This window comes from Phoenix dactylifera, chromosome 6, assembly GCF_009389715.1.
Source record: "Phoenix dactylifera cultivar Barhee BC4 chromosome 6, palm_55x_up_171113_PBpolish2nd_filt_p, whole genome shotgun sequence".
NCBI lineage: Eukaryota > Viridiplantae > Streptophyta > Magnoliopsida > Arecales > Arecaceae > Phoenix > Phoenix dactylifera.
In genome coordinates, this window is record NC_052397.1 from 16,393,994 (window position 1) to 16,420,957 (window position 26,964).

Below are 26,964 nucleotides of genomic sequence, written 5' to 3' on the forward strand. Positions count from 1 at the left end.
GGATGTAAGCATGAGGGTCTTCTTATTGAATCTGGTGCTAACTAAGGTCTTTGGACATGAAATCGAAGGAGGGAAATGTATATTTGAAGGGACATAAGTATAGTATACTGGTTCTCTTCCACTATTTCCAATTGGCAGATTTCTAATTGGACTTTTTCTCTTTTATTAATTGGAGCATAAAAGGAAATGAGTCTTAAATGTTGGATCGTAATTTAAAGCTGCAAAGGAGGAAGTCCCCTATAGAAGATCCCTTGATGCTTTAGCCATGGTTTTACCCTCAAGAGGAGCAGAGCCGAATCTGTCCCAACTCCGGACGCCCCCTACAGGCAATCAAAGCAAGTTCAACCAAAGAGCCCAGCCCAAATACCGCATTCCCTGGCTGGTTCGAAGTTATAATCCAGTTGGAAATGGACAGCCCATTTTGACGCAGCCCACATCAACCTGACTTCATCACAGCTTGTACCTTGTGGGAGGGGACAGAGAGAGACTCTCTTGGAGTCTCTGTCTCCCTCGTCATTGCCGACCCTTCAATCTCTCCCTCCTTCCCTTACCCCTCATGCTTCTTCTCTCTCCAATTCGTACAAGATATTCCTGCAAAAATTCCCAAGCATGTCTCAAGAGGAATTCTCTCAGGGAAAAGAAGATAGCACAGGAATAAAAGGTAGAAATACAATTGCCAAATTTTATTACATTATATTAAGAGTTCTGAAAGTATTACTTTTTGCTATGACAATATCACTCCCCTGAAAAAAAAAAAAAAAGATTCCACTGAAATAAGCCAGAGACGGTGACTGGATCTTAGGCAAGACTTCTCAAACAAACTCGGGCCGTTAATGGGCCCCCAACCTTGATTCAAATTGTTTGTAGGCGAGCCTAGCCTGTTATATCAAGTGCTCCATTAGCCCAAATTTTACAACTCTATTGAACTATGTAGCCCAACCCATAACTGGCTTCCAGTCTCGTGCCCTCGCAAGCTTTGTGGCCATGAAAACAAATGGAAGCAAAGGCGAAACAGCCCATAACACTCATGAGCAGTGATTTCGGATTTGACCAGATCAAACAGTTGAGGGTCAAACATGTTCACCTTGCAGCCAAGGAGTTGTTGTTGGCGATCGCCCGTGCTGAAGGTTTGAGTAGACCATAACTAGGGGGATGAGGGTTTGAGGCAAGCTCAAATAGTGATCCCTGGATTTAACAATGAAAAGGCCAAGTCATTGCTCAACAGAGTTAGAGCTATGGAACTAGGAGACTAGAAAGATTTAATTCATAGGCATGGTTAGGGATAATTTCTTGTTATGCCGATTGATATGACTGCTAGTAGGATAAGGAAGGATAGCATGGATAACATGAAATTAAATTCTTGAAATAATCGTTTTTATACCCATTTTATCATTACCTAGTACAAGATATGGTCAACGTATGATGACTACTCTTTGGTAAGCAGACAATAACATCCATAACTTCGAACTACATTTGTGCAGGGAAGAACTAATCAAGGGGATAAAATAAGGGTCCTAAGGAACCGCTAAGACCCTTTTCCCCTGGTTTGACTGAATTGTTGAGAACTACAGTCAACCCACCCCTCATCTACAGTCCAAACTGAGCCATAAAGAATTGGTTGACCATGTAACAAGAACAAAGAATTGGTTGATCACGGAAATCTTTTCTTTATAAATCTGACTTATCAACATTCTAGCCCAGCCAAAGCTAGTCCAGGCGCCTAACCTTAGCCCAGCTTAACGGAAGTGCGTTGTGCCATTATCCAAGCCCATTAGCATTTCCGAAGCTGGTCAGAGATATACACAAGTGACGCATATGGGTTATGAAGGATTAAGAAAGATGAAATGGTGACATGGTTCGACTTAAGAAATAAAAGAAATGGAAGAACAACCATGTCCACAACCAGCATTTCAAAAGAATAATTTGGGTGATATGGGCTGGCCTGAGTTATGCACGACCGGGCCAGAGCAATACTGCTCGAAGATTACTCAACTACAGTAATCGACTCGATTCAGGAGGATAACGGTGGTGTGAGCGGGTGCCACCCTCTGCGGAATATTCAGACTATAATTAGTAGCAACTTTGCTTTTGAGACAGAGCATGTTTATAAAGAGGCTAATGATGCCATGAATTGGATGGTCTTGTACGTCGCTGATTATTCGGAAGACCTTGTGGGTTGGAGAAAGGGTGCTGCCTAGAAAGACTCTGAAATTTATTTATTTATTTATTTATTTTGGATGTATTTATGCAAAAAATCTCTGAGTCTTCCATTGTAGCCGAAAAAAAGAAAAAAAAAAAAAAAAGGAGGAACGGAGATGTGGAGTATGGAGTTGATCGGGAAGGATAGATGGCACCCTAATGTTTGCAACATACACGAGAGACAGCTTCGGGTGCCTAAATTTGAGACTAATTTCCCCAAGACCAAGAGGAATCGTCAGAGAAATTTATGAAGGCACTAATTTCCCTCGACGGCGTCGGCAACCCAACTCGCAAGAAAGGTCAATCCGAGGAAAACGCGGTGTAGGTGGTCAAGTACAAAGGAGTCAACGGAAAATAAAACCAGAACTCTTCGTGATGTGCCTCCCCCCATCCAACCCAGCTCTTGGCTGTCCTCTCGTCTCTTTGTCCGTCTTTCCATCAATTGTTCTCCTCTGTTGGCTTTCAGAAGCTAGGAGCCCTGCAAATTTGGAGAACCAATGGAGGAGGAGCTGAGCCGAAGCTCCACGGCGCAGCGGCGCGACTCCTACCCCAGAAGAATCGTCGGCAGGTCGTGGAGCTCTCGGCTCGTGCTCGAGTCGGTGTCGTCCGAATGCGCGGCGATCGCGGGTTACGGCAGGCTGGCGCAGTCCACGAGAGCCCTCGACGAGCCCCGGCGGCAGCAGCGCAAGGCCAGACCTTGGGTAGTTCTTAGCCGACTCTTCTCGAGAAAAGACGGTGCCGTGCCGAAGTTGGCGACCGAAGCCGTCGCCGGAAAGACGAAGGAGAAGAAGAAATCTAAATGGCTGCCGGACCCTGACAGGAGGTGGCCCGTTCAAGGTTGGTAGAAAAGCTTGTATGTCGTGGAGGGTCGTCCATTGTTTGTAGGCAAGCACGAGGTTTTGTTTGATTGGTTGAGGGGATTGGGGATTTTGTAACAAGGGAGAAAAGAAAAAATCAAACCGTCAGAAATATAGAATATTTCTTATTTTTGTTATTGTACCTGCTGTTCTGTTTGCCGTGCATACGTGTCTGATGTTATGCTTGGCCTCATGCGGAATGTCCTACACATTAGAAGGCAATTGGATCATTTGAAACCATTAGCAAGAAGGCGATTCGGTCGAAAAATAGCAACTGCTGAGAGAACCAACAAATTCAGGAAGCAATAAGACGACATGCATGGATAGATAAGATAGGTGCCATGTTGAATTCATAAACTACGGGTTCCAGTTTGGGAGAACATACTGTTGTTGCTCCCGGAAATGCAAGAGAATTTCATCAAACAAGTGTTAGAAATATCGAAATAAGCTGGATACTAGGGGCATTCTTACAGATCATTAAAGCATTCAAATCTGATCTCCAGCGGTTGGATGCAATTGCTCATGTACAGTTCCATTGTCAGCATAGTTCCATGCAACAACTATGCACAAAGCATAGAAAACAATCTACAACACTGGAGTCTCCAGAAGAGGCCATGTACACACTTGACAGGTAAAAATTGATCAATATCCATACTGATCAACACAAAATGGGGCAATTTATATGATACAATATGCACATATTTTTTCAGCTTCTGCAGCTACATATGAATGCCAGTTGACCTGAAAGGCATGATCATCATGAACATTGTCGTAGCTTTGTATAAATTGGCAGGTTTCAGTCCAACTAGCAATGCGATCATTCAGCCGCCAGCTTGCACGCCTGAACCAGGCTTGGAATGCTGAGGTCAGATGGGGGCAATCATCAAATGAAGAAGCCTAGGCATTGCTGCAGCAATTCTTGAGCATCAGACATGGGCAGGGTTGATATAATCCTCAGAAATGTTTCTTCCAGTTCCTGGAGCACAGATTTATGACCGGTCGCATATGTCAAGCCATATCCCTGCAGACATTCAGCACCGGAAGCCAGCCTTTCACAAAATTCATCCTTGCCTGAGATAATCAAGCTCTCAAATTAGGAACTTTATACTGCTAAAAATGAATATCTATCAGCTCAAGCACAGCTTAGCAGGTAGTAAGTCTAAGATCATGAGCAACTAATATTCTGAACCTGAAACACTGTACTCCAAAGATTTTTCTATCTTATGCTAAATGGCACCCCAACATAAAGTGCATAACTATCAACTCAAGCATAGCTTAGCAGGTAATAAGTCTAAGTTTAGGAGCAACTAAATTTCTGAAACCTGAAGCATTGTGCTCCAAAGATTTTTCTGTTTTATGCTAAATATTAACCCAACATAAATGATGACAACCACTTCTTAACCAGGAATTCCTCGATACCGCTCAGCATCTAAAAAAAAAACTGACATCAGGTTGTCAATGAAATACCATAGAAGTATGTGTAAATATTAGATAATCAATGACCAAGCATAAATAATTTAAAATTTTATAGGGATATGCAGGACAATCATTGAATTATATGCTGAGAAACTTACAGGTCATCATATCAGGATTTTCTAATCAATCATACACTAAAACAAGGAATAGATATGGTAATGCATGAATGCTTGCCTAGCAGACTCATACTACACCCAAAGAAGTGCCAATGAAGAAACTCTACGAACATAGCAACGAGATATATCATCCAAACAATTTGTGGGCAAAGAGAGGAAATGGAATGGGTAAATGACTTGAGCTTGAATTGGCTGGAAATAAGCAACATTAATGTACAAGGAGATCACATACAAACTTATTTATATGCACACATGCAAGACACATGCATGAATACATACATACACGTGGCTCTGTGAAAGTTTGTCTTACAAATATTCACACATAATAGCCCAATACCATAGCACATCACAGAATTACTTGTAAAAATTACAATACCCAAATCATGCAGGCAATAAACATCAATCACTAATCTCTCTTTTCCATAGCTTCCCGCAGATATAATATTTAAGGTTGTGGAATTGTCATAAGCAGACAATGAGCAGCAGTCCCTCATATAGGTCAGAATAAAGACATTAGAAACTAGAGAGGGTCCACATATAAGATGAGCACAGCAAAGACCATATAATTGAGGTAGTCTTGTTATTACTCCAAATAGATATAGTTCAAGAAAATAATAAATGAAACTTTGGGCAGCACTATGTTGGGTGAAGTAACAAATTATTAGTTGCAATGTCACAAGCACATAGAATGCAGTTAAAAGGTAAAGTTACAAGGCAAGGGGCATTTTTTTTCTGAAAAGGGACACAATATGCCTTGACAGAAGTTACAACAATGAATTTGCCAAGATTAACATAATTTAGCCATCAAAAGAATGGTGAAACATAATCCAGTTTCTAGTAGCATAAATGAGAATGTTGTACAATTGCATGAGTAATTATGGAATAAATATCATTGCATATCAATGAATGCCCATATGTGCACATAGATCCATGGCCAAAAATGATCCATTTCGGACAAGACCGGTCTGAAACTGATCAATATTTTTGGGTTCGGTCAGTTTCGGCTGGAGCTAACTGAAACAGATGACCAATACTGATAAAGGAAAATGATGGAAGGTTAGTCATGTGGTTTAAGCTTTAGAGGAAATGGCAGAACTCCCGGTAGGAAATTCAAAGTGTTTTATTCCTTGGAAGATAGGAAATTCAGCAAGATTCGAAAGAACCTCAGTTCAAAGATGGCATGAAGAATGCAACAATTGCAAGTACCAAAACTTTATTTGGTTTGAATTAAAGATGTTGTAGCAAGAAAGGGCATGTGCATGCATTCAAATTTTTCAAATACTTAGGACACATTTGGTTCGCAGGAAAAGGAGGGAGGAAAGTGTGGTCAATAGAAAATATGAAGAAATGCCTCTTGTTTGGTTGGAGTTTTCAAAGAAGAGAGATAGAAAAATAGCATTCCCATGGAAATAAAATTTTCATGTTTTATGAAAAAAATACTCATGAAGGACATGGGAAAATCACTTTTCCACCAGTTGGGAATTGGGATCCTTTTTTTTCCAAAACTACCCTTAATCCATCAAAACCCATGGATAAGGTCTTTCCCTTTATTAAGGGTATAATAAATATTTCATACAACTTTTTCAGGAAATAGATGTGCAACCAAATAACCAAAATCATTTTTCTAGGCATCATATTCTCAAAAATCAGCTTTCCAGAAAAAATATTCCGATGAGGAAAAATTCTTCCCACAAACCAAACGAGTCCTTATTGATCAAGTAGAAGGTGTAAGACCCAAAACTAAAAGTTTCCAGAGTAGCAAACTTGTAATTGTTCATGGGTCAGCATCTTCAAATTTTCTATATGATGAAACAAAAGAATCAATATAGGTCACCCAATTGTATAAGGCCAAGAACTTAATGGTGAATTCTCCACAACCAAGAGGAGCAGATGCAAACTAGATCATCTTATTGTATCACCGTAGAATTTCTGACAGTAGATCTACAACCAAGATCAGCGTTCGAATGGTATCATAGTTATATACTGGTCAAGATTTAGCTTGTCATGAGGTTTTGTCTAAAATTTCAATTTGACATTTTTCTAATCAACCATTAAGACATTGGAGTACAAATAATTTCTTCACGGATTTATCATAATCATCCACATAATAGAGGCATCTTTTGTAACTGCTTAGGAGTGACATAGTAGCTCTCTAATTTAAGAATAGGAAACTCTTGGTAGACAAAAAACAGAAGCACACTTGAACTACAACATATAGAAGCACTACTTGAACTACAACGTGTAGGGGGAAAAAAGGACAAGGAGGGATATACAAGTAAACAGCATCCTGGCTGGTCGAAATTGTAGAAAGCAATTTACAAATGAAGTTTTGGACTTTATTCTCCCTGTATCTTCTTTATATCTGCAAGTCAGCTGAGAACACACTTGTGATCAAGAAAGTAGGACTCCAGAAAATTATGTTTAAATAAGACTAATTACTAAGTAACTTTGGAGTAATTGTAAGAGAATCAATGAAGTAATGAAGATTAGCATTGGTTTTAAGAATATAACTTCATGAATCTTCAACTTTGCAATTTGAGATAGCCACATTTCGCTTTTCTGTTGAGAGAAAAAGTTACCCTTTTAATTACAGTTTCCTTTACCCCTCCACCCCCTCCCTTTTCCTCTCTCATCTGGAAAAAAGTCTTGGATAAGGCCCTCTATTGATTACCAAATTCATAGATGTCCTAGAAAACCTACCTACTCAATCTTTTACCCCACTTATTTATCTTATGCCATCACCGTCCAAAATAGATTCTAGACATCAAGCATGCAACCCCTGCCACTCCCACCCCCAACAGAAAAAAACAAAAAATGCCTCACTAACTTTACAGGACCCCATTAGAAAACAAGAATCTCATGTCTCCTTTATTAACTACACATTCACTATCCTAGACTCACCATTAATATGTTTTTAAAGTACAGCTAGAACAGCGTTAAGAAAAAAAAAAACTAGAGAATGCATATATAAAGCCCAGCCTCTCTAATGACAATGTTCCTTTTTTATGTATTATTATAGCAGCTTTTAGAATTCATGCTGGCTCCTGTTGTTATGATGGAAGATAGCTATTTATGATATGCCACCAGGAATTTACCCAGTCAATAGGATGCATGCATTTGATTGTGCACTAATATCTTAATATTAAGTTTTATAAACCATAATCTCCAAACATTTACAAGAATACCCAAGAGAAGGAACAGCAAATTCACTATGCTCCTAGGTAATATGTCATGTCACATTTTTTTTTTTTGGGTAAATCGGCGGCTCACACACAACGTGTGTGAGTACAGCCCAAAGGGTCAGCCAGCAAAATACAATGCAAGGGAGATAAGCTGGGGGAGCTAGTTAGAGTCAGGGGGAGGATCACCATCTATAGGGGGATGCTACAGATTACAGTGAGGGATGTGGTGGTGGAGAGGGATCCAAATGCAGAGGTGCTACACTGGTTGGATTGCATCAGATTATCCAAACAGTGCTATGACTTGCTGCCTGCTGCTGCTCTTCCTGGATCTGTTCTGAACCCACCTCAAGATGGCTCTGACCGTAAGATTCTAAATTTTTTCAACTTTGATATTCTTCCATCAACTCCTACAAAGGCATTTGATTATTCTTTTCCCAAATTTGGAGGTTAGTTGCATGGTGCTCTTCAAAGCATGCCAGCCTGGATAATTTGTTACCTTTTTCAATCTTATATTATGTCTCATAATCTCTCCTTGTGTGGATTAATTTTCATTCAAACTTACAAGTGTTTCTTGTGGGATTCCTGCATCTCCTGGTGTTATGATGAATCTACTGAGCTACCAGGTCCGTAGGGAAAATGTCCATTCTTTCAGTCAGCCATGTCACATTTTTGATCCATGGTTTTGTTTGCTAGATATGGCACCACCATATAGCAAAAGGAGCTTAGCCCCTAATAAATTCAACAATTTCAATAAACAATGTCAAAACCACATGGTGAAAAATAAGAGTTAGAATGATAGATCTTCTCAAAATGAAGGGGCAAAATAAAATGATTGGAATTGCATAATTCATGATCAAACAGCTGGAGTATCAATTTTTTCACCAAAAAAAAAAGATATCGTTTATTTTTCTCATTGACATAAATTATGAACATCCTTTGTCCTATCGGCTTGGTGTTAGTCGGTTATACTGATCCTACCTAGCATCACTCCCAATCCAAAGCCAAGTCCCCAAAATATCTTCAGATTTACATTTCACTGCATCCATTCAACACTATACTCCTATATCAATCCACTCCAAAACTTAATAATTCCCATTTCTAGTTTCATCACTCCTATGCTACTAAACTTGTTTGATACTATTAATTTTTCCCTAAAATGAAAGGCACAAAGTAATGTAACAAGGATGTCAGAGATGAAACCTCTCGAGGAGCCAGAGTAGACCCAGAAGCAACCGAATAGGCGAGCCGGCAAGTGCACTTTGTGACCAGCGACGGAAGCCCTGCTGCTATATTCTTCCATGTGTCACCCCTAAAAGTCTTCTGCAAGTCAGCAGCGAGTGCAGCCGGCTCGCTCCACTCTGACCGCTGTATCAGCCACCTTCAGCTCGAACATCCTCTCTACCAACCAATGCAGGTGCTTCGCATTCGTCATGGCTGCGTGCAGATTAAGCCTCTGAATCGCCTCCCTCTCATCATTATCCCCTGCCACCCGCAAATCCGGGTTCGCATACTTCCCTAGTAGTTCCTTCACTGTCTCCGATCTCGACAAGAAGGCTTGGTCCAACACCCTCCGCGGTAAACCCAGGCTGGGGTAATCCCTCAATAGCTTCGCCACGAAGGCCTACCCCGTGGCCACATTCGGATGGCCATGGATCGCCGAGTGGATCAAGCCGCGGAGCATCTCCTCCGGCATGGTATCCCCATCTCCGGCGGCCGCCTTCGGTGAAACCCCGGCGACGAGATCCCGGGAGTTTTCTTCGTGGAGGAAGGGGATCAAGCTGAGGACCCCCTCCTCCTCCTCCGTCCACGGCACGGCCTCGACAAACCGGACGCAGTCATCGAAGAGGAGCTCCAGCGCCACCAGGAGCAACTCCAGGGCGTCGGCCACGGACCGGATCGCGCCGGCCAAGTCGAGGGTGTGGAGGAGGCGGAGAACGGCGACGTGGTGGTCGAAGGGGCGGCAGCGGCGGTCGCCGGTGGGGGAGATCTTGAGGGAAAGATGCCGGATCCCGTCTCCGGCGGGGCCCGGCGGCTGCCATCCGTCGGAGAGGAGGGCGGAGAAGTAGCGGGATTCGCGTGGGAATTGCTGCCGAGATTCAAGGAGAGGCGACGGTGGGACCGGAACTCGGAAGGAGGGGGGTCGGAGTCGGATAAGGGTCTGAATCCGCGTCTTAACGTGGGTCCGAGGTTTGGTGCATTTGCATGTTGCTCCATGCTCTTTATCCTCTAATTGAAAAATTTGTAACAACTTATACGCTGTGAGGCGCCAATTAGTCCTAAAAAAAAAGTTACAAGGATCAACATAATGTAATAATCATAAATAATGAAGCCATTATATTATTTGGTAATTAAAAAAATCTAATTTTATAAGAAAAGATGACATTTCTAATGATAAAACCATTTTGGTAAAAAAAAAATTGCCAAATTTCTAAACCCAATCATTTCAACATTTGAGCCGAAGGAATAAGTAGCTTTGTCTACAATATTTTATGAGTAATCATCCAACAAATTACACAATTTCTCTTGAGATATATATTTTTTAGATAAAGTATTGAGAAAATTATAAAATCTTCTTTAAGTTGCAGCCTTCTACATCTAGTTCAAAAAATGCGCTTCAAGACTTATTACTCTTTGATTTTTTTAAATATATTCACACTAGACTTGTATGATTCATCCATTGTAGGAAAAAAATTAAGATCACTCCAAAATATTTTCAAGTTTAGCTAAGAAAAATTGTTTAAGTAAGCAAATAATTCGTTTAATTTATTGACTCCATCCAAAAAAAAAAAATCTTATCATGTAATGAAATATTTAGAAATGTTAGTAAACACACATTATATTATTATTTCTATAACTGTTTGAAGTCTCTATTCACAGTGGGGGAAATGGTACTCTTTTATGGTCATTGTGACCCACAATATAGTAAATGGTAACTTCCAAAAGGATGCTATGCAACTTTAGAAGTTCCCTTATGGTTGCTCCTCTTCTTCTTCTTTCTAGAACAATTTTTTGCCCCTATGTATGGGTTGTTAATACATATATGCATTAGTCATGTTCAAAGCAGTTGACACATATTTTTTGCCATATTCCAAATGCACGCCATATTTAATTATAAATGTGCTAAGTTAGATTGCCCTAATTTTGATTTCATATTTTGCCCATAGATCGGCACTATATAGCACACGTCAACATAAACCACTGATCTATTTTAATTATTGCTTTTCCATTTGGATCTTAGATTCTAAAATAAATAAAACTATCGATATTAAATCCTCTATCTTTTAGTTGTCTTCTAGACAAAACCTAGGAATGAGGCATACTTTTTATATAATTCTTTTCTTCTCAAAATACAATGGCAAGCCACCATTCTAGTGCAAACATGAAGACGAGGGTTGACAACCAATGGACATGAGCTCCATTAGCTTTGTGTGCATTATCTGTTTGAGAGCTAGTAGTTGTCAAGAAGGACACATCCCAAAGGAGAATGTAGCTACAAGATTAGCACTTGACTTTGCATTCGAAAATAGGATCAAGGTTGTATGGTTTGCATGAAAAAAAAAAATTTACCTTTCTTTGCGTGAATCCACCGCTAGATCATCCACCAATTGCTTTGAGATCTATACAGATGAACGAACGACGGAGTTTGAAATGCTTTGAGAGCTGTGCGGTGGATGACCCAAAGTGGATTGGTGCGAGGAAAGGTAAATCATTCTTTTTTTTGGTAAAAAATAGGAGGAGAGGGGGAGGGACAAACCTCACCTGCATAGCAGCCCCAACTAGGTCCCCTTCCACCAGAGAATGTTCGATGCGGGTCGTAAGTTTCCGTGTGCCCTCCTCAATCCGTGGAAAACTTCACTAGGCCATCCACGTATGAGTACATCACCCCAGCACCACCTAGAGATGGGCATTGGGCCGTGCCGGGCCCAACTCGGCTTAGGCCCACCGGGCCACAGACCAAACGGGCCGTGCCTGGCCCGGCCTGTTACTAAATAGGTTGTGCCTGGCACGGCCCGCTTAACCTAAAGGCTAAGCCCGGCACGGCCCTAGGCCCGTGGGGTGGCGGGCCATGCCGGGCCCGGCACGGGCCGTGCCAGGCACGAGATGGCCCATGCTTGGCACGGCCCGTCTGTCCAAAAAAAATAGCCGTTATGGGTGGCCCATAACGGCTATTTTTTTGGCCCATAACGGCTATTTGTGGCTTTTTACCCATTTTGCCCCTCCCAACAGCCACAAAACGGCTAATTTGAGGGGTATTTTGGAGAAAAAATTGGAGTTCTATAAAAAATCAATATCCTGTTATGTCTGCAATTGCACGCAATATTTTAGCTGTGCCGATGTCCACAGTAATATCGGAATCTGTTTTTGTATCATCTCAAAAACGGTTGAGGTGCTTCTTTGCTTCAAAGATTGGTTGGATGTTGAGGCGAGACTTCAAGATAAAGGTGGACATGATACAACATTCTCTGATGATGATGATACAAACACTACTGAATAGTGAATACAATGATTAGTAAGATTTTGATCATTTATTTTTATTTCTTAATTTTATATAATTGTACATTTTTATTTTTTTAATTGTTAAAGTGAGTCATCTCTATTTTTTCTCCTTTCTTATTGTATTCTGGAGGTCAGACCAAACCTCCCTTCATGTACCATTTTGATTTAAATTAATAAACTGGTAGGGGTCTATACCAAACCCCCTACCATTAAGGTGGCTTTATATTAATAAACCCTTAGTTCCCAACATTTATTAATTTATTTAAAAAAAATTATAAATAAAAAATTTTATTCCCATTTATTTTAAGGAGGCCGGGCTGGCTCGCGGACCGTGCCATGCTTGGCCCACGAATCGTGCCAGCTCGGACCCTTATGGACCGTGCCGGGCTCGGCCCGCGGGTCAGAAATCCTTAACCTAGCCCGGCCCCCTTTTATTAGCCGTGCCTAGCACGGCCCGCTTGACGGGCCGTGCCTGGCATGGCCCGCTTCGTGCTAGGCCGTGCCAGGCCATGGGCGGTCCGGTCCAATACCCATCTCTAGCACCACCTCTGATAGAAGGAAAACATATCCACACAGCTCCCTCCCTCTAAAGCATCTAGTTGCATCTGTGATTCGCTTCTTCCGGTTATCAAATATAGAGGCTGTGCATAAAGTCGAGAATGGCCCCAAGACTTGCTTGTAACCGAACCCGTTGTTGCCGTTGCTGTTGCTAAATTTGAATCCAGTGGACGCCAATTCTCAAACGTTCACCCGGCACGCTCCACTTGGGCTGCTGATAAATACGCCACAGATGAGCTACGCGGCTTCGAACTTTCCGTGTTCTGGCTTTACCCCCGCTCGCTGCCATGTGTCCGAAAATTACTCTCCCTGCTGTTGTTTCGATGGGACCCACTTTTTGATTGTGACGTGTCTCGTTTTGACGCGCTCACCATAGTTCGTTACAAACGGCACTATACAGGAGTCATCCGGAGACTGGGAGGCTCACGTATCTCTCGAAATAAACCATTACTACGGTTTTTAAATTCTTCAGGTCCGCCTTGTCCCGTTTCTGACACTCAAACCTCAACGGAACTCCAGCGTGCCCTCGGCCGTTCCGGTTACTCGAATTACAAAGATACCCCCAAAGATCCCAATAAAGAACCCATGCAGAAAATTACTCAAATGCTCATGTGAGGGGGAGCGGGCAAGTAAATATCCTCCATCCTTGGATCATCAGGTGACAATAACTCCATGGTTCTTCAAACAAGATTGATCAAGCTCTATAAATTTTAAATCAATTTAGGCTTCTTCACAAAAACTAGATTGTTTTTTTCAAAGGAAGATTAAGCACGAGATGCTCACAAAATTGCAAGTTTGACAATTCTAATTAGAAATAGTGGAATTTTTATACATTATAGAGAAAACTTTTGTGAAATGCTTAGACATCCCAACTAAGAAGTTTAGATGCATTGTGTGATATTATATATGTACTGGAATTAGGAACTTCTATAACTAACTGTGTTACTAAAATTTAAGTATAGATATGTATCGATGTACAAATTATACTAGATAATACTTGTAAATTATGGATACTGATGCATCTGCCATGTTGATGTACTTTTTGTTTTAACATGTAGTAACAAAAGTACACAATATATCATTACAGCATAATATGAATACTTCAATTATTGTGCTATACCTTGTTCAATTATCTAAATTTATTTTATTTATTTGGTATGATTGGGGAAGGTATGTCTCAAAATTGAAATCCAATATGAGTATAATTAAAAGCATCTACCTGCACAAAAACAAACAATGAGGAAGGAAGTAAAGATGTCTCCATATAATTTGCATCAGTACACATAACATCATGTAACTAAAATAGAATTAATTGGATGAACTCCTAGAAGATAGAACCTGAATAGTTAACCGCAAAGGAAGCCACTCAATCTGTTATCATGTTCATCTCTTTATAAACATAAGTAGCCTTGAATGATCTTAGAGTGGTAATCATACTAAAACTAAGGAGTAGGGGCTTCCAAATAAATTATGCTACCCTAAATGTTGCAAAGATGATGTGCCTAAGATCTAGTTTTTTTCGGTTGTCTCGACTCTTTAAGTACCATGGGCCTAGACATAATTAGTTGCCCACATGCGCTTTCATGAGAATTGTAAGAGCACCCTAATCAATATATTCAAGGATGCAAGCATTTATAGATAGCCAAATATGGTAAATAATATAACAAGATATGATCATCCAGCTGATAATTCCACCTCTCCACCTTGAGATATGATCATCCGGCTGATCGTGTCCAACGTCTAGTCACCCTAGCCCTAGGTGCCATAACTCGGCCCGAATTACCGAGTTTCATCGGGCGCAAGGCCATCTCGGTAATTTCTCGCCTCTGACCGCCGGTAAAAAGCCACGCCTTTCCCTTTAGAAAAGCGTTACCTCTCCGGTCTTCAAGAAGGCACGGTTTCGTAGTTTTCCCCAAAGTAAGCCCCATTTCCATACCCTTCCACCTCGCTAGCCTTTTTGTTTTCAAAAAAGACAAAAACAATAAAACTTTCGAAACTTTTTAAAACTTTTAACCACGCTTCGTAGTTTTCCCCAAAGTAAGATAAAACTTTTTAACCACGCTTGTTCCCGAAGCTTTCGAAACACCGACGCATTCCCGGCAGTGAAGCCACGAGGCCTTCGTTGCTGCTTTCCCGGCAGGGAAGCCACAAGGCGTTCGTTGCAACGCTCTCTTCTCCCTCTCGCCAGCTACGCCCCAAAAGAGAAGAGTGACACCACACTCTCTATAGAGCTCTCTTTCTTTTCTCTCGGACTCACGTTTTCTCCTTCTTACGGGAAAAAGGAAAAGAGCGGCTTGCCCACCTTGCGCTCCGCGGGAAAATGGCCGGCGGTTTCCTGGCGGAGAAGACGGGCGTGCTCGGCCTCCCCGTCTACGTCCTTCTCGCGATCGCCGCCTCCCTCCTCGTCGCCTGCGTCATCCTCGCGCTCCGCTTCTTGCGCCGGCGGGCGGCGGCGCGGGTGAAGCACGCGTCCGGCCTCATCCCCTCTTCCAACAAGGAGATCGCCGCCGATCGTGCGCCGGAGGGCGGCGCCGGGGAGGTGGAGGTGGAGGTGGAGGAGGAGAAGAAGGGGTTGGTGGGGGTCGATAAGGGAAACGGAGGGAAGGGGTGGGGAGAGTCGTCGTCGTCGTTGGAGGCGGCGGAGAGGATGGGGAACATCGGGTGGGGGCGGTGGTATTCGGTAGCGGAGCTGGAGGCGGCGACGGGGGGGTTCAGCGCCGGGAATGTGATCGGCGAGGGGGGTTACGGCGTCGTCTACAGAGGTGTCTTGCCTGACCTCTCCGTCGTCGCCGTAAAGAATCTCCTTAATAACAAGTGAGTATGGTCCCATTCTATTCTATTCTAAACGAAACCAGGGGAAATTTTCGGCATTGTCTCCATATTAGAATGTAGGTGCTCTGTTCCTCTGATTCCTCGAATAATTGTAAGCTATTGCTCGTAGTCATCAAAGTAGCGTCAACGAAGAAGTAAACTAACACGAATTAATTTAGCTTTTGTTCAAGTTTTTGTCTTTTATAACTGGATTTATATATGTTGGAGATTGAAAAAAAAAAGGAATTCTCTTGGAGATGACTTTTTTTAGGGATAATTTTACTGTTTTAATTTCAGAATAAAAACATCCACACCTGTGATCCATGATGGTGTTGTATGTTTGAGGAGGCACTGATAGATTATCCTATGATGTAACAAATTGTTAAAGTTGGCAATTTCTTAAAACCCGAAATTTGGCTTCGAGCTATGGCTCAATTTTGATGTTGTTTTGCCTGGTCTGAGAATTATATGTCATGTTTCTAAAATTGGTGTGGTATGCTAGTTAGAAGTGGAGGAAAGAATGCAATTTGTTATCCTAAAGCAAGGAAAATGGATAGTAAAAAAATCCCTGTCAGATGAAATTTTCCTAATTCTGCAAATCAAAGGGCCGCCTCCTCCTTTTTTTACTGGAAGGAAGTAAGGTGCAAGAAAGAAACTATGGGTGTCTCTGTAATTTTCTTTATGTCACTCTTGTTACTTATCGTCGAAAGGCTTCTCTAGGGGTCAAGCAGAGGAGGAGTTCAAGGTGGAGGTCGAAGCCATCGGAAAAGTACGGCATAAGAACCTTGTGGGTCTGGTTGGGTACTGTGCAGAAGGTGCTAAAAGGTAATCTTAATTTCTCACCTGAATCTATGTTAGCTGGAAATGCAGTCAGTGTGTAAAATAATCACTGTTTAAAATTTTGTTTCCAATTCAGGATGCTTGTATACGAATACATGGATAATGGCAATCTGGAGCGCTGGTTGCATGGAGATGTTGGCCTTGTCAGTCCACTGACATGGGATATCAGAATGAAAATAGCCATTGGAACAGCGAAAGGGTCGGTTCCCTTTAGTGATCTCCATGTTATTAATTTTGTTATGTCTCTTCCTATTCAAGATTACTCTGTGACAGAAATGAGAGTTTCAGTATGTTTACCAAACATTTTTTCTCTCATGTTTATTATATTTATATCATTGTGATACATTTCAATTGCAATTCTAAAAGACCAACCCTCAAGAAATTTCGGTAATGCTAAATTGATACTTAATGCATGAAGTGTTTTTTAAGCACTCAAGTTTTGAGGCGATTAAGACATGGTTAATATTTTTGTTTCTGTTTCATAAATTTGAGAAAAGTGCATTTTTATAGTCCATCTTCACGCTGTTCTAATGTTCTTCCTGAGAGATTTTGCCGAACTTGTGATGCGATCTAATCTTATTGAAATGGTATTGCAGAATAGCATATTTGCATGAAGGATTAGAGCCCAAAGTTGTGCATCGAGATATAAAGTCCAGTAACATTCTTTTGGATAAGCATTGGAACCCTAAAGTATCAGATTTTGGATTAGCTAAGCTCTTGGGCACTGATTCTAGCTTTGTAACAACGCGTGTAATGGGAACATTTGGGTATGTTTTATCTCTTTCACCTTTACACGTCTATCAGTCAACACTGGGAATGCTTGTCCTGTTCTACTATGATATTTGTATGATGGCAGTTCATCACTTGTGAGTAGATGAACTAAGTGCGCTTCTTAATGGAAGAACTTGTTACCCTTCTTCCAGACATCTCGTATATTCCAATTGTTCTGAAAAGAATTCCTAAATTCCTGCACAGGTATGTGGCTCCTGAATATGCATGCACAGGCATGCTTAATGAGAGTAGTGATGTGTACAGTTTTGGGGTTCTACTGATGGAAATAATTTCAGGAAGATGTCCAGTAGACTATAGCAGACCACCTGGAGAGGTGAGTTTACATAGATCACTTTAAATGTGATTAAGCTATCCCTGGCACCATGAAAGTGATTGGATCTGTTTGCAGGTAAACTTGGTAACTTGGTTTAAAGGGATGGTAGGAAGTAGACATGGAGAGGAGGTAGTAGATCCATCAATGGAAATTCAGCCTTCACCAAGAGCGTGGAAGAGGGTGTTGCTGGTTTGCCTTCGATGTGCAGATTTAGATGCTGAAAAGCGGCTGAAGATGGGGCAAATTGTACACATGCTTGAAGGATAAGAGTTTCCTTTTCGTACAGTAGGCTTATACCTCTAAATCCTTGGTTCACTTAACTACACCTGCACACTTCTCTTAAGTGCACAATTCTGGGGAAGTCTTTTATCTTTTTCTTTCTTTAGTGTGTTAGCTGTTAAAGCACGTAGCAGCCATTAATAACCTAAACCCTGTAAGAAGTTTAAAGTTTAAACGGGATGATACTGTTGAATTGTTGATTTGATGGCACATGGTCCTTCTCCTTGTAGAGGATCTGATACAAATTATCAAGGAGATAAGTGAAACTATGATGCTCTGCAATGCTAGTGTTGCAGATGTATAATATGAATTAGACTACATATATCATTAAGAAAGAAGCAAAGATGAGATACAAATATAAAGGCGAGACAAAAGAGCTAAGACATTCGATCTGTATAAAGAATATGGAGATAGTTTAAATTGCAATAGTCACCTGCTTCATCATTGTGATTTTTCATGGCACTGGTGGTGATTTTGGCCCACCTAGACGGAATATGGAATCCCCATATTTCAACATGAGAATTGAAAGTTTTTTACCAAGTTACTAACAAATAGTACACTATCTGTGGAGAGAAATTAAACAGGTTTCGGATTTTGATGCTAATTGGAAGGAGAGTAAGACTAGGGTGTTTTTCTCTCCTTTTTGTCGGGAATGAGTCTTTTTTTAATCAGAGAATGGCCCTTGAGAGATTATCTTTTTAATTTTTTTTTCTTTTGCCTGTTGCACTTCTTTTCCTTCTTTACCTTCTCCCTGCAGAGATTCATTTACTCACCATCATTTTATGAAATATGAAGTTTTCAACTGGCCCCCATTTTGTTTGAATTTAATTAGTAAAAAACATTTCTTGCTGCTAAGAAAGTGAAATGATTGTTGAATTTTACCACTATTACACATTGCTTGGTGATAAGAGCAGCCATCTACTTACAAATTTGAGAGAGAAGCTTGCCAAAATATAAAGTGGAAAAGGTAAAAAAAGGAAATGCAAGCTAATGATGCTTTGCAAGAACACCGATTCGCACAAGAAACAAGCTGAATACATCCAATGCAGCCCTCAAGTCAATCCCACTTTCATTTGAGAATGTCATAGCTGCTGATTCAGAAAGGTTGTTGTGGAGATGAGCCAGGTAGATACATAAGAAGGAACTTGACCTTTGTAACCTGTTAATTGTTGTTTCTTCATGAAAGATCTAAGTTCATTTTTTTGGCTGTCTGGAACTGCTTAAAATGGAGCATATTTAGTTTGTTATTTTTCTCATTCTTTGCATATTCCAATGTTTTTGACATGCTATGATTTTCAGGATTCAGATATATGAGAAATATATATATTCCTTGTTGGAAAAGCAAGTCACAAATTGCAATTACCTGCTCCCCTAAAACTGGAGCACAAAAACTACTGCTCAAACTACTCAAATTATTGTATGACCGTGTTGGCAAATTCAGAACTTTTTCGAGTTACTATTTGAGTAATGACCAATATATTTCAGGACTGATATATATTCCATAAATTCACATCCATCGCTGAGTATGCCATGCATAGCTTGTTTCCTTAAAAAATTGGATTGTTAGTTCACTTTGAGTTATATTTCTAATTTGGTTGTCATTAAGGAATTTTGCAGTAAATATTCACTTTCTTTGCACAACTTGGTCCATCTAAAACTTTTCTAGACCATTTCTGCCCCTATGACTACTATAAGAACATTTGTACATGTACATCAGCATATATTATGTGTGCATTAATTGCCAATATTGTGCATCAATTGAGCTAGAGATGTCATTTACCTAGAGGCATCATGGTCCATTAGAGAGTCTAAAACCAAGCCTTTCTGGGCAGAAAGTAGGATGCAGATGTCCTGTTTTCTCAAGTATGAAAAATAAAAAAGTCAGACTTTTCTGCACAAATGAATTTATCATTATCCCACCAATCTTTTTTTTTAATCTAGACTTACGATTTCTTTTTGTAATAGGAAAGTACATTTTTTTATAATATTTGTTTCCATTCCAGTACCTAGCATGATTTTCTCATTTTGTAAACAAGAATTTCTTTTCCTGTTCTTCCATTACATAGTCTCATGCGAGGGCATTTTTCCAATTTTTTGCAGGGCCAAACATCATGTTCTACTTCACCGGCCACTGCAGTGTCAAATCCTGCTTCTGATCAGCGATCATCAGTCAATAATGTAGCATGTTTCAGATGATAATTTGCTTGGCTGCAAGACAGCTATAAAGCTCTAATCCGCAGCAGCCAACATTCTTTGAGATGATGGAGATTAAGGCTAGGCATGGCTCAGGCCAAATTCCATCATCATAAATCTCTTTCTTGTCAGCTTTCTCAAATTCATGACAGATTGTAGCAAATTTACTTCGAGCTATTGCTTATACCATTTGTCATTGTCTCTCATTCATATATCCTTCTAAGCTGTTTGTATGAACTGCTCTTTTCACCTGCGTATAAGCAGATTGCACCCAGATTCATCTCTTTTTATGCCATGTACATGGGAGTGGTGGCATTCACAATGTCTTCTCTTTGTGCCAACAACAGCGCAGCACTCTTGAATATAGTTTCAGTTCCCACCAACCCTTTTCCGCCCTGAGCCTACTGCAGTCTTCTCTCAGTCTTCTTCTACCCAGCTGCGCCAGCCTACATGCATTCAATTTTCATGGACGTCATTGTCCAATCACAATCATCTCTTTTTTTTTCTACCAATTTGGGATCGGCTTCATGGATGATGCTTTGTTGGACGTGTGCATCGTTTGGCAAAACATCAGTCTTATATGATCTGAAATTTCATACGAGAATAATTAAAATAATCTATCTATGTGCACAACATGTAATTTTTACCAAGACTAGGTGAAATTTTATATCGGAATACTGAAAATTACATTTAGATGAGAAAACCAACTCATTGAAATATTGTCGGATACAAGTAATAGATGATCTAGGTTTGATCGCACCCTCACCTTAATTTAGGTGAGAGTTCCTCCTGGTCCTCAGCAAGATAATCTCTATACTTGAAGATAAATTTGAAAATGAGGAGTATACATGAGAATGGTTCACAAATATATATCTATATATAGAGAGCACAATCACGAAGTACACGAAGCCGTTAACCAACATATTTTTATGACGTAGCAAAAATGATTTTCAGAATATAATGTTTTGATTATTTAACAAATAAATTTTAACTAACATCTTGCATGTAATGCCATTTCGACCTCTTCTTGGGGCCTAAAGCTGGGAACTCGAAATGGACTGTTTTGTTAGCAAAATACATTAAAAGTTTAGTGCAGTCTAATGACCTCAATTATGTCAGATTCAATGTTGCAGGAATTATTAATATTTTACCGAGTCAAAGCTTGAAACACTATATACCAACAAGGTCATGGTAGCCTTTTTTTTGAAAGATCTCACATCGGCTAAACTAGTTTTAGAGTCTAAGCATATAAGGTAGGTGTCTCCAAATCCTGCAAACGCGTTTTAGATGGAAAACAAAATTGAAAAAAGATCCGAGCAGTGCGTGTGAACCCCGAAACCGGACAATATCTGGCAGGAAAGTCCCGTATTACCCCCTCATATAGCCCCCGCATGGGCATTGGGTGCCTTACATGCCCCGCGCAGGAAGGGGTGTGACATTTCCAACAAAAATCCTTATATATTACTCTGCATATACTTGCAATTCCCTCTTATCCATCTCTCTCTGCTTTTGTGAGTATAAAAAAAAAAATCTAAGCATATATCTCAGTAAGAAGAATATTGATAGAAATATCCGACTTCAACTGCTAAAAATCACACGCTACTGTTTGGCATTACAAAAGCACTAATAATACACCACGGTGAGGAAAGATAGCAACATCAAGATTTCGTACAAAGGACAAACACGAAGACATCAAGTTCCTCTGGGACATAATTACTACTAATGGAATGGAAGACAAGTGAACATAAAACAACCCCGGGCAGTAGATCTTCAATTGGCTCATGGCTATGGTTGGTTCCGACCTTTCTCCTTCTCTTTGACTTCGCTCCCCTGCGATTTATCATAGTCTTTTCGCATGAGAAAGAAGAAGAAGAAAACAGGAAGTTAGTAATGGAGTCGCCTAAAAGGAAAAATACATATCATCGTGTTCATTATTTGCTCTTCAACTAGGTATTATATGTGGTGTGTACTCAATTTCTATTATATGTTTCGATCTTATCATGTTTACTAAACATTACATGGGCTATTTTAATTTTAAGGTTTGCAGAGTTAGCAACAAGGTTGTTAAGATCCTATCCAAAAATTTGAGCTTTTGGATGGATGGATCCAAGAGTATTTAAACCTCTTCTTTATATGACTATTATTCCTCAACTTTCCTTCTCATATGCAGAGCCTGAGGAATGATACGTACATTAGTAAGTAGGAGTGGAGAGATTTCAATAGGCAAGAAGAATCAACAGACTTTGATACTATGTCAAGATCTTATTTAAAACTTGGTCTTTTAGATAGATGGATCCAAGAGTATAGAAGCACCAGAAGAGTTCTTATAGGCAGACACCAGAATACTATCATTTTTTTCTGGGTTTGGAAATTGATGACGTTTTCCAATATAAGAATGTAAGACATTCCATGCGGCCGAAGAGAGAGAAATTTTTTTTTTCAAAACTCTAATAATTCGAAGCTGCATTAAAAAAAAAAAAAAAGGAACTCTATAAACCGAGATTTCTTGTCACTGAACAGTTTGATCGAGATATTTTACCCGGATGGTTATCAAGCTCTCCAGGTCTTGAGATTGACTGATTCCGTCCATAAATCCCCCCAAATCCTTCCTCGTCCGAGCGCGTGGAGTACCCCTCCCCAAAAGAATGGGACATCGCATCCCTGTAACAAGACACAAAAACTTCTAATGCAATGTTGGAATAATTAATAGAAAAGAAAATTTCGCCTGAATTACTCGAAGCTGTTATTATTTTGCTAATCAAATCCATCAGTTCAATAAATTCAACTCGACCATAATCTCCCTCATGCAGAAATTTATTCAATGATTATATCATAATCAGAATCTCCTTTTTTTTCTCTTTTTTTTTTTTCCTTTTTGTAATAAACAGACTAGACTTGAAAGGCTCCGGTTGTACTTAGACAATGGTAAATTATCAAATTTAGTTTTTTTTTTTGTAATAATGCAATCTCTAAGTCCGACACCATCTTCATTAATTTGATCAGCACCTCTTATTGTTCTGTTCTCAATCATCTCCAGTGGAGAAAGGATGTCTTGTTTTTTTTTATAAAGAGAGAGACAAAGCCATCTCGTTTTTATTAGAAAAACAGAGTTCACAAAAACTATTTATAAAAAAATTACAAAATAAGAAAATATAAAAAAGTAATTAAATTTTATTATAAAAGATAGTAATCTATAAGTAGACCTGCATCAACTAAGAGAAGGTGCATTCATTAATTAAAAAAAGCAAAGTAACTATAAGTTGACCAGAATGTAACATGATCGCATCTGGTTGAAATTTCTCCTTTTTTTTTAACCCTACATTTGAACTGACTAATTATTATATAACCAAAGCTCTTCTTAGGAGAATATATAAATATCAAAACGATGCTGATATCTTTTAGAGAGAGAGAGAGAGAGATGATCCAAGATTATGGTAATCATCACAAAGCCATAAATTATGAGTAAGTTACCCGGTGGTCGTCACAGGCTCTTGCTGCAGACTCTGGCGATCGTCGTTGCTCCCACCGCCGGTTGTCACAGGCTCTTGCTGCAGACTCTGGCGATCGTCGTTGCTCCCACCGCCGGATCGAGACGGAGCTGCTTGACCCCCGGCGCAGAAGGTGGACGTCGGACTCCGACTCATGGCCTTGATACTCTCAACTGCGGGCGATTTCCGACGAAGAGCTCCGCCACCAACCACCCCGCTGCCTCGTAGAAGCATTCTACTCTCTCTCTCTTTCTTTTTGATCTCTTTGCTTGAGACCTCGTTCGTACCCCTTTATAAACCTTTCAGGAGCCAATTTACCGCCACGGGTGGCCACACGCGGCCATCGTAAAGGGTGGCTCGGACACGTAGCGTTTGGGTTGGTTCTGCATCCATGCATGGTCTTACACGTCGCAGTGGACCGCGTCGCTTTGTCTTATCACGCCGGAAAGGATGACCAGGCGGAGCCGAAAACGTTCATGAACCAATCAAGAAGTATTTGTTTTTTTACACGCATTCAAGGTCGGTTATGGGTGTTGGTATTGCATTGGCTGGACTTGGATTCGTGAGTAGGCTCGATAGGAAATTTCCTCCAAGAGCAATATTAATGAAAAGTTGATGGTTGGATCATGCAATTCCAAGTCAATTAAACATTTTTCAAATGTAGGATTGTTTTGGCCTGAGAATCATGTTCTTAGAGAATTTAAATATTCTCATGCATAACTTCTTAGATGGTAAAATATTTACCGACTAAAAATGATGCTCTTGTTTCAACGAGGATTTGATCCCATTTCAGCCACCATTCTTAGGCTTTGTTTCGAAGAGCCCGTAGAACTTTTAAAAGTAGAACATTTTGAAATAGTGCTTTTTTAAAATAGAACTTTTATAAAAAAAATTATTTATTATTTAGTAACTAAATTTTTAAAATGTTGTGGAACTTTAATATATGTTTGTCAAACAAACTAAGAAATTACTTTTGACATTACAAAAAGATTATAAAAAATATTGCATAAAATTATGCAACGGTGCATAATAAAATAAATATGTATTAACATATAAATATATGATATAGTATAATATTGTAATAATATAATATAATATTAATCTAATATAGTTAATATAATATTGTATACTATAGCATGATAACATAATATAATTTGATATTATAACATAACATATCAAAGTATTATAATATAATATTATATTTATAATATAAAATAATATTTTGATATTATAATACCATCAGACTCTTTGGAATAAAATAAAGAATGTAGACAAAAAAAATTTTCCTCAAACAAAAATCAAAATGATGGATAAATAAATAGAGAAAAGAAATAACACCTTAATCACGCCGCAAGGGAGAAAGCCAAGGCCGACCATGATTCCTTGTTTATTGGGACACCTATAGATTTCTTTCTTCATGCATTATAATTTAAAAAAAAAATACTTTCTCTAATTATATGATTTTATTATAGGTATTTTGCTCTAAAAAAAATTATAAATCTAAAACAGCTTTCCGACAAATACTAAAAATGCTTTTTCAAAAAAAAACTGTATTTTAGAACTTTTTCCAAATAGACGTTTTCAAATTTCTGATAAAACTACAATAGCTTTCCAATTTTTTACCAAACACCTCTATTCCATCCATAAGTACTTTTGAAGAATTAAAAAATACTTTCTAGTCCATCAAAAGATTTACCAAATGAGGCCTTAATACTTTAAATATTGGAAGGCCTTAATACTTTAAATATTGGGAGCACTAGGCATGGGCTGCCCCATAATGTAGGTCTAGCCCAGCTTTGGGAGAGCAAGGTAGGGGACGATCGGAAGCATTAACTCAGGTTATATCTTCCATGTAAAAGAAGGATTCACCTTATATCCACCTTATATCGCACTAATCCACCATTGGATCATCCATTGCTTGCTTTGATATTTGTATAGGCAAGTGATCTAATGGTGGATTTGTACAAAAGAAGTTGAACCCTTCGCACAAAATATACAATCCCCCCACCCCCCCCCCCCCCCCCCCCCCCCAAAAAAAAAAAAAAATCTCAAGATAAATAAATAATAAGTAAACTCATCTATCCCCATGGTCATTGAACCTAATTTGACCTCGTCAAGGTGCTAAATATCAACTCATTAGTCGCCATGTCAATAAGGCTTAAAATTATCAATATTTTTTAGAAAAAAGAATAATTTTTTGAAATATCCAAAAGAACAAAATAAAGTGCATTCGTTCTTTCATTTTCTAGTGAAAAGAAAAAAACCAATTGTCTATTATGGAAATAGATTTTAGGAACACTTGATCGGTGTCACCATGAGGTTTAAACTTTTTTTAGGAAAAAAAAATTAGGAGCAGTCCATTGATGTCACCGTGCAATTCAAACTCTTTTTAGCAAAAAAAAAAAAAAAGGTGAAAGCACCAGACATCCATATTTACATCTATCCCCAAAAATAAAGATAAAAAACGAAAAAAATCAAGTTTAAAGGGAGGTAAAACTCCCAACCATATCATGACCATGTCATTCCTAAACATTTTATAAGATGATTCAAATGATTTAATATTTATATTGAATTTGATTCTTACTTTTGATTTTGAATATTTCTTGTTTGAAGATAAGAAAATAATATTTCCAGATTTTTCTCGAAAAAAATTTATGTCATTTAATAAGATCATTTAAAATTTTAGATGCACCTTTACCCATCCAAATATTTACATATTTGTCAACATGAACCCGATCCACCCAAACCCTGCATTCAGACACCGTACTTAAATTCAAAATCTGCACCTGGAACCCCAATTTTATGAATCTAAAGTACCATCAGTCAAAACCACAGAGAAAGACCCGTAATGAAGCATACACAAAGGATCTTGGTGGATTCGAACCACCATCCTCTCAAGCAATTGGGAGCATCAACAACCCTCAAAGCTTTGAGCGCTCTTACCATTTAGAGCTTAAAGATCCGCAAGCCAGGTTAGGCAAACTTGGTGAATAAACATCCAACATACCATTGTAACCTCCGCATAAAATTTGCTCTAAGCTTCGCCTCTCGCAATAAAGACCATCAGATCGTCAGTCAAAGGCAAGAGACATTTTCGAGGGATTTTAAATTTAAAATTAATCTGATTAAATAGCCATCCACACAAACCCAAAATACGTGAATAGATTTTTTTTAAAAATATCCTTCGGTAAGTGGGAAAAATACAACTCCAATTACCAAAGCAAGGTTACCTTTCCGGGACAGACATACAACCTGCAACAACCCGTCATAAAAGATCCCAAATCTTAAAATGTCGTCTGAGGTTGTTTCACAAAAGCTTTCTTAAATTAGGACAACTCGCTAAACATCATTCGACTCTCGGGA

General features: G+C 39.4%; 2 protein-coding genes and 1 pseudogene across 5 annotated transcripts; 1 reads left to right on the top strand and 2 right to left on the bottom strand.

Moving 5' to 3' along the window:
• Window positions 1-3,562: 3,562 nt before the first annotated feature.
• Window positions 3,563-10,111, bottom strand: LOC103707650 (annotated as a pseudogene).
• Window positions 10,112-14,777: 4,666 nt separating this feature from the next.
• On the top strand, window positions 14,778-20,471 carry LOC103707648 (probable receptor-like serine/threonine-protein kinase At4g34500). The gene is made up of 7 exons (XM_017842936.3): window positions 14,778-15,699; window positions 16,417-16,521; window positions 16,613-16,735; window positions 17,133-17,303; window positions 17,512-17,641; window positions 17,717-17,926; window positions 20,021-20,471. The coding sequence occupies exons 1-6, from the start codon at window positions 15,206-15,208 to the stop codon at window positions 17,906-17,908; spliced, it is 1,215 nt and encodes a 404-aa protein (XP_017698425.3). The 5' UTR covers window positions 14,778-15,205; the 3' UTR covers window positions 17,909-17,926; window positions 20,021-20,471.
• A 1,184-nt stretch (window positions 20,472-21,655) lies between these two features.
• On the bottom strand, window positions 21,656-24,436 carry LOC103707596. 4 transcript variants are annotated; one of them, XM_039127595.1, is made up of 4 exons: window positions 23,700-24,436; window positions 23,585-23,645; window positions 22,653-22,774; window positions 21,656-21,943 (listed from the first exon to the last, which is right to left on the bottom strand). In XM_039127595.1, the coding sequence occupies exons 1-4, from the start codon at window positions 23,833-23,835 to the stop codon at window positions 21,726-21,728; spliced, it is 537 nt and encodes a 178-aa protein (XP_038983523.1). In that variant the 5' UTR covers window positions 23,836-24,436; the 3' UTR covers window positions 21,656-21,725. The 4 variants fall into 4 exon arrangements, with proteins under 4 accessions (XP_038983523.1, XP_038983524.1, XP_008790361.2 ...); XM_039127596.1 differs by having other exon boundaries at window positions 21,656-21,960; window positions 23,700-24,435; XM_008792139.4 differs by having other exon boundaries at window positions 23,585-24,436.
• Between the last annotated feature and the right edge of the window lie 2,528 nt (window positions 24,437-26,964).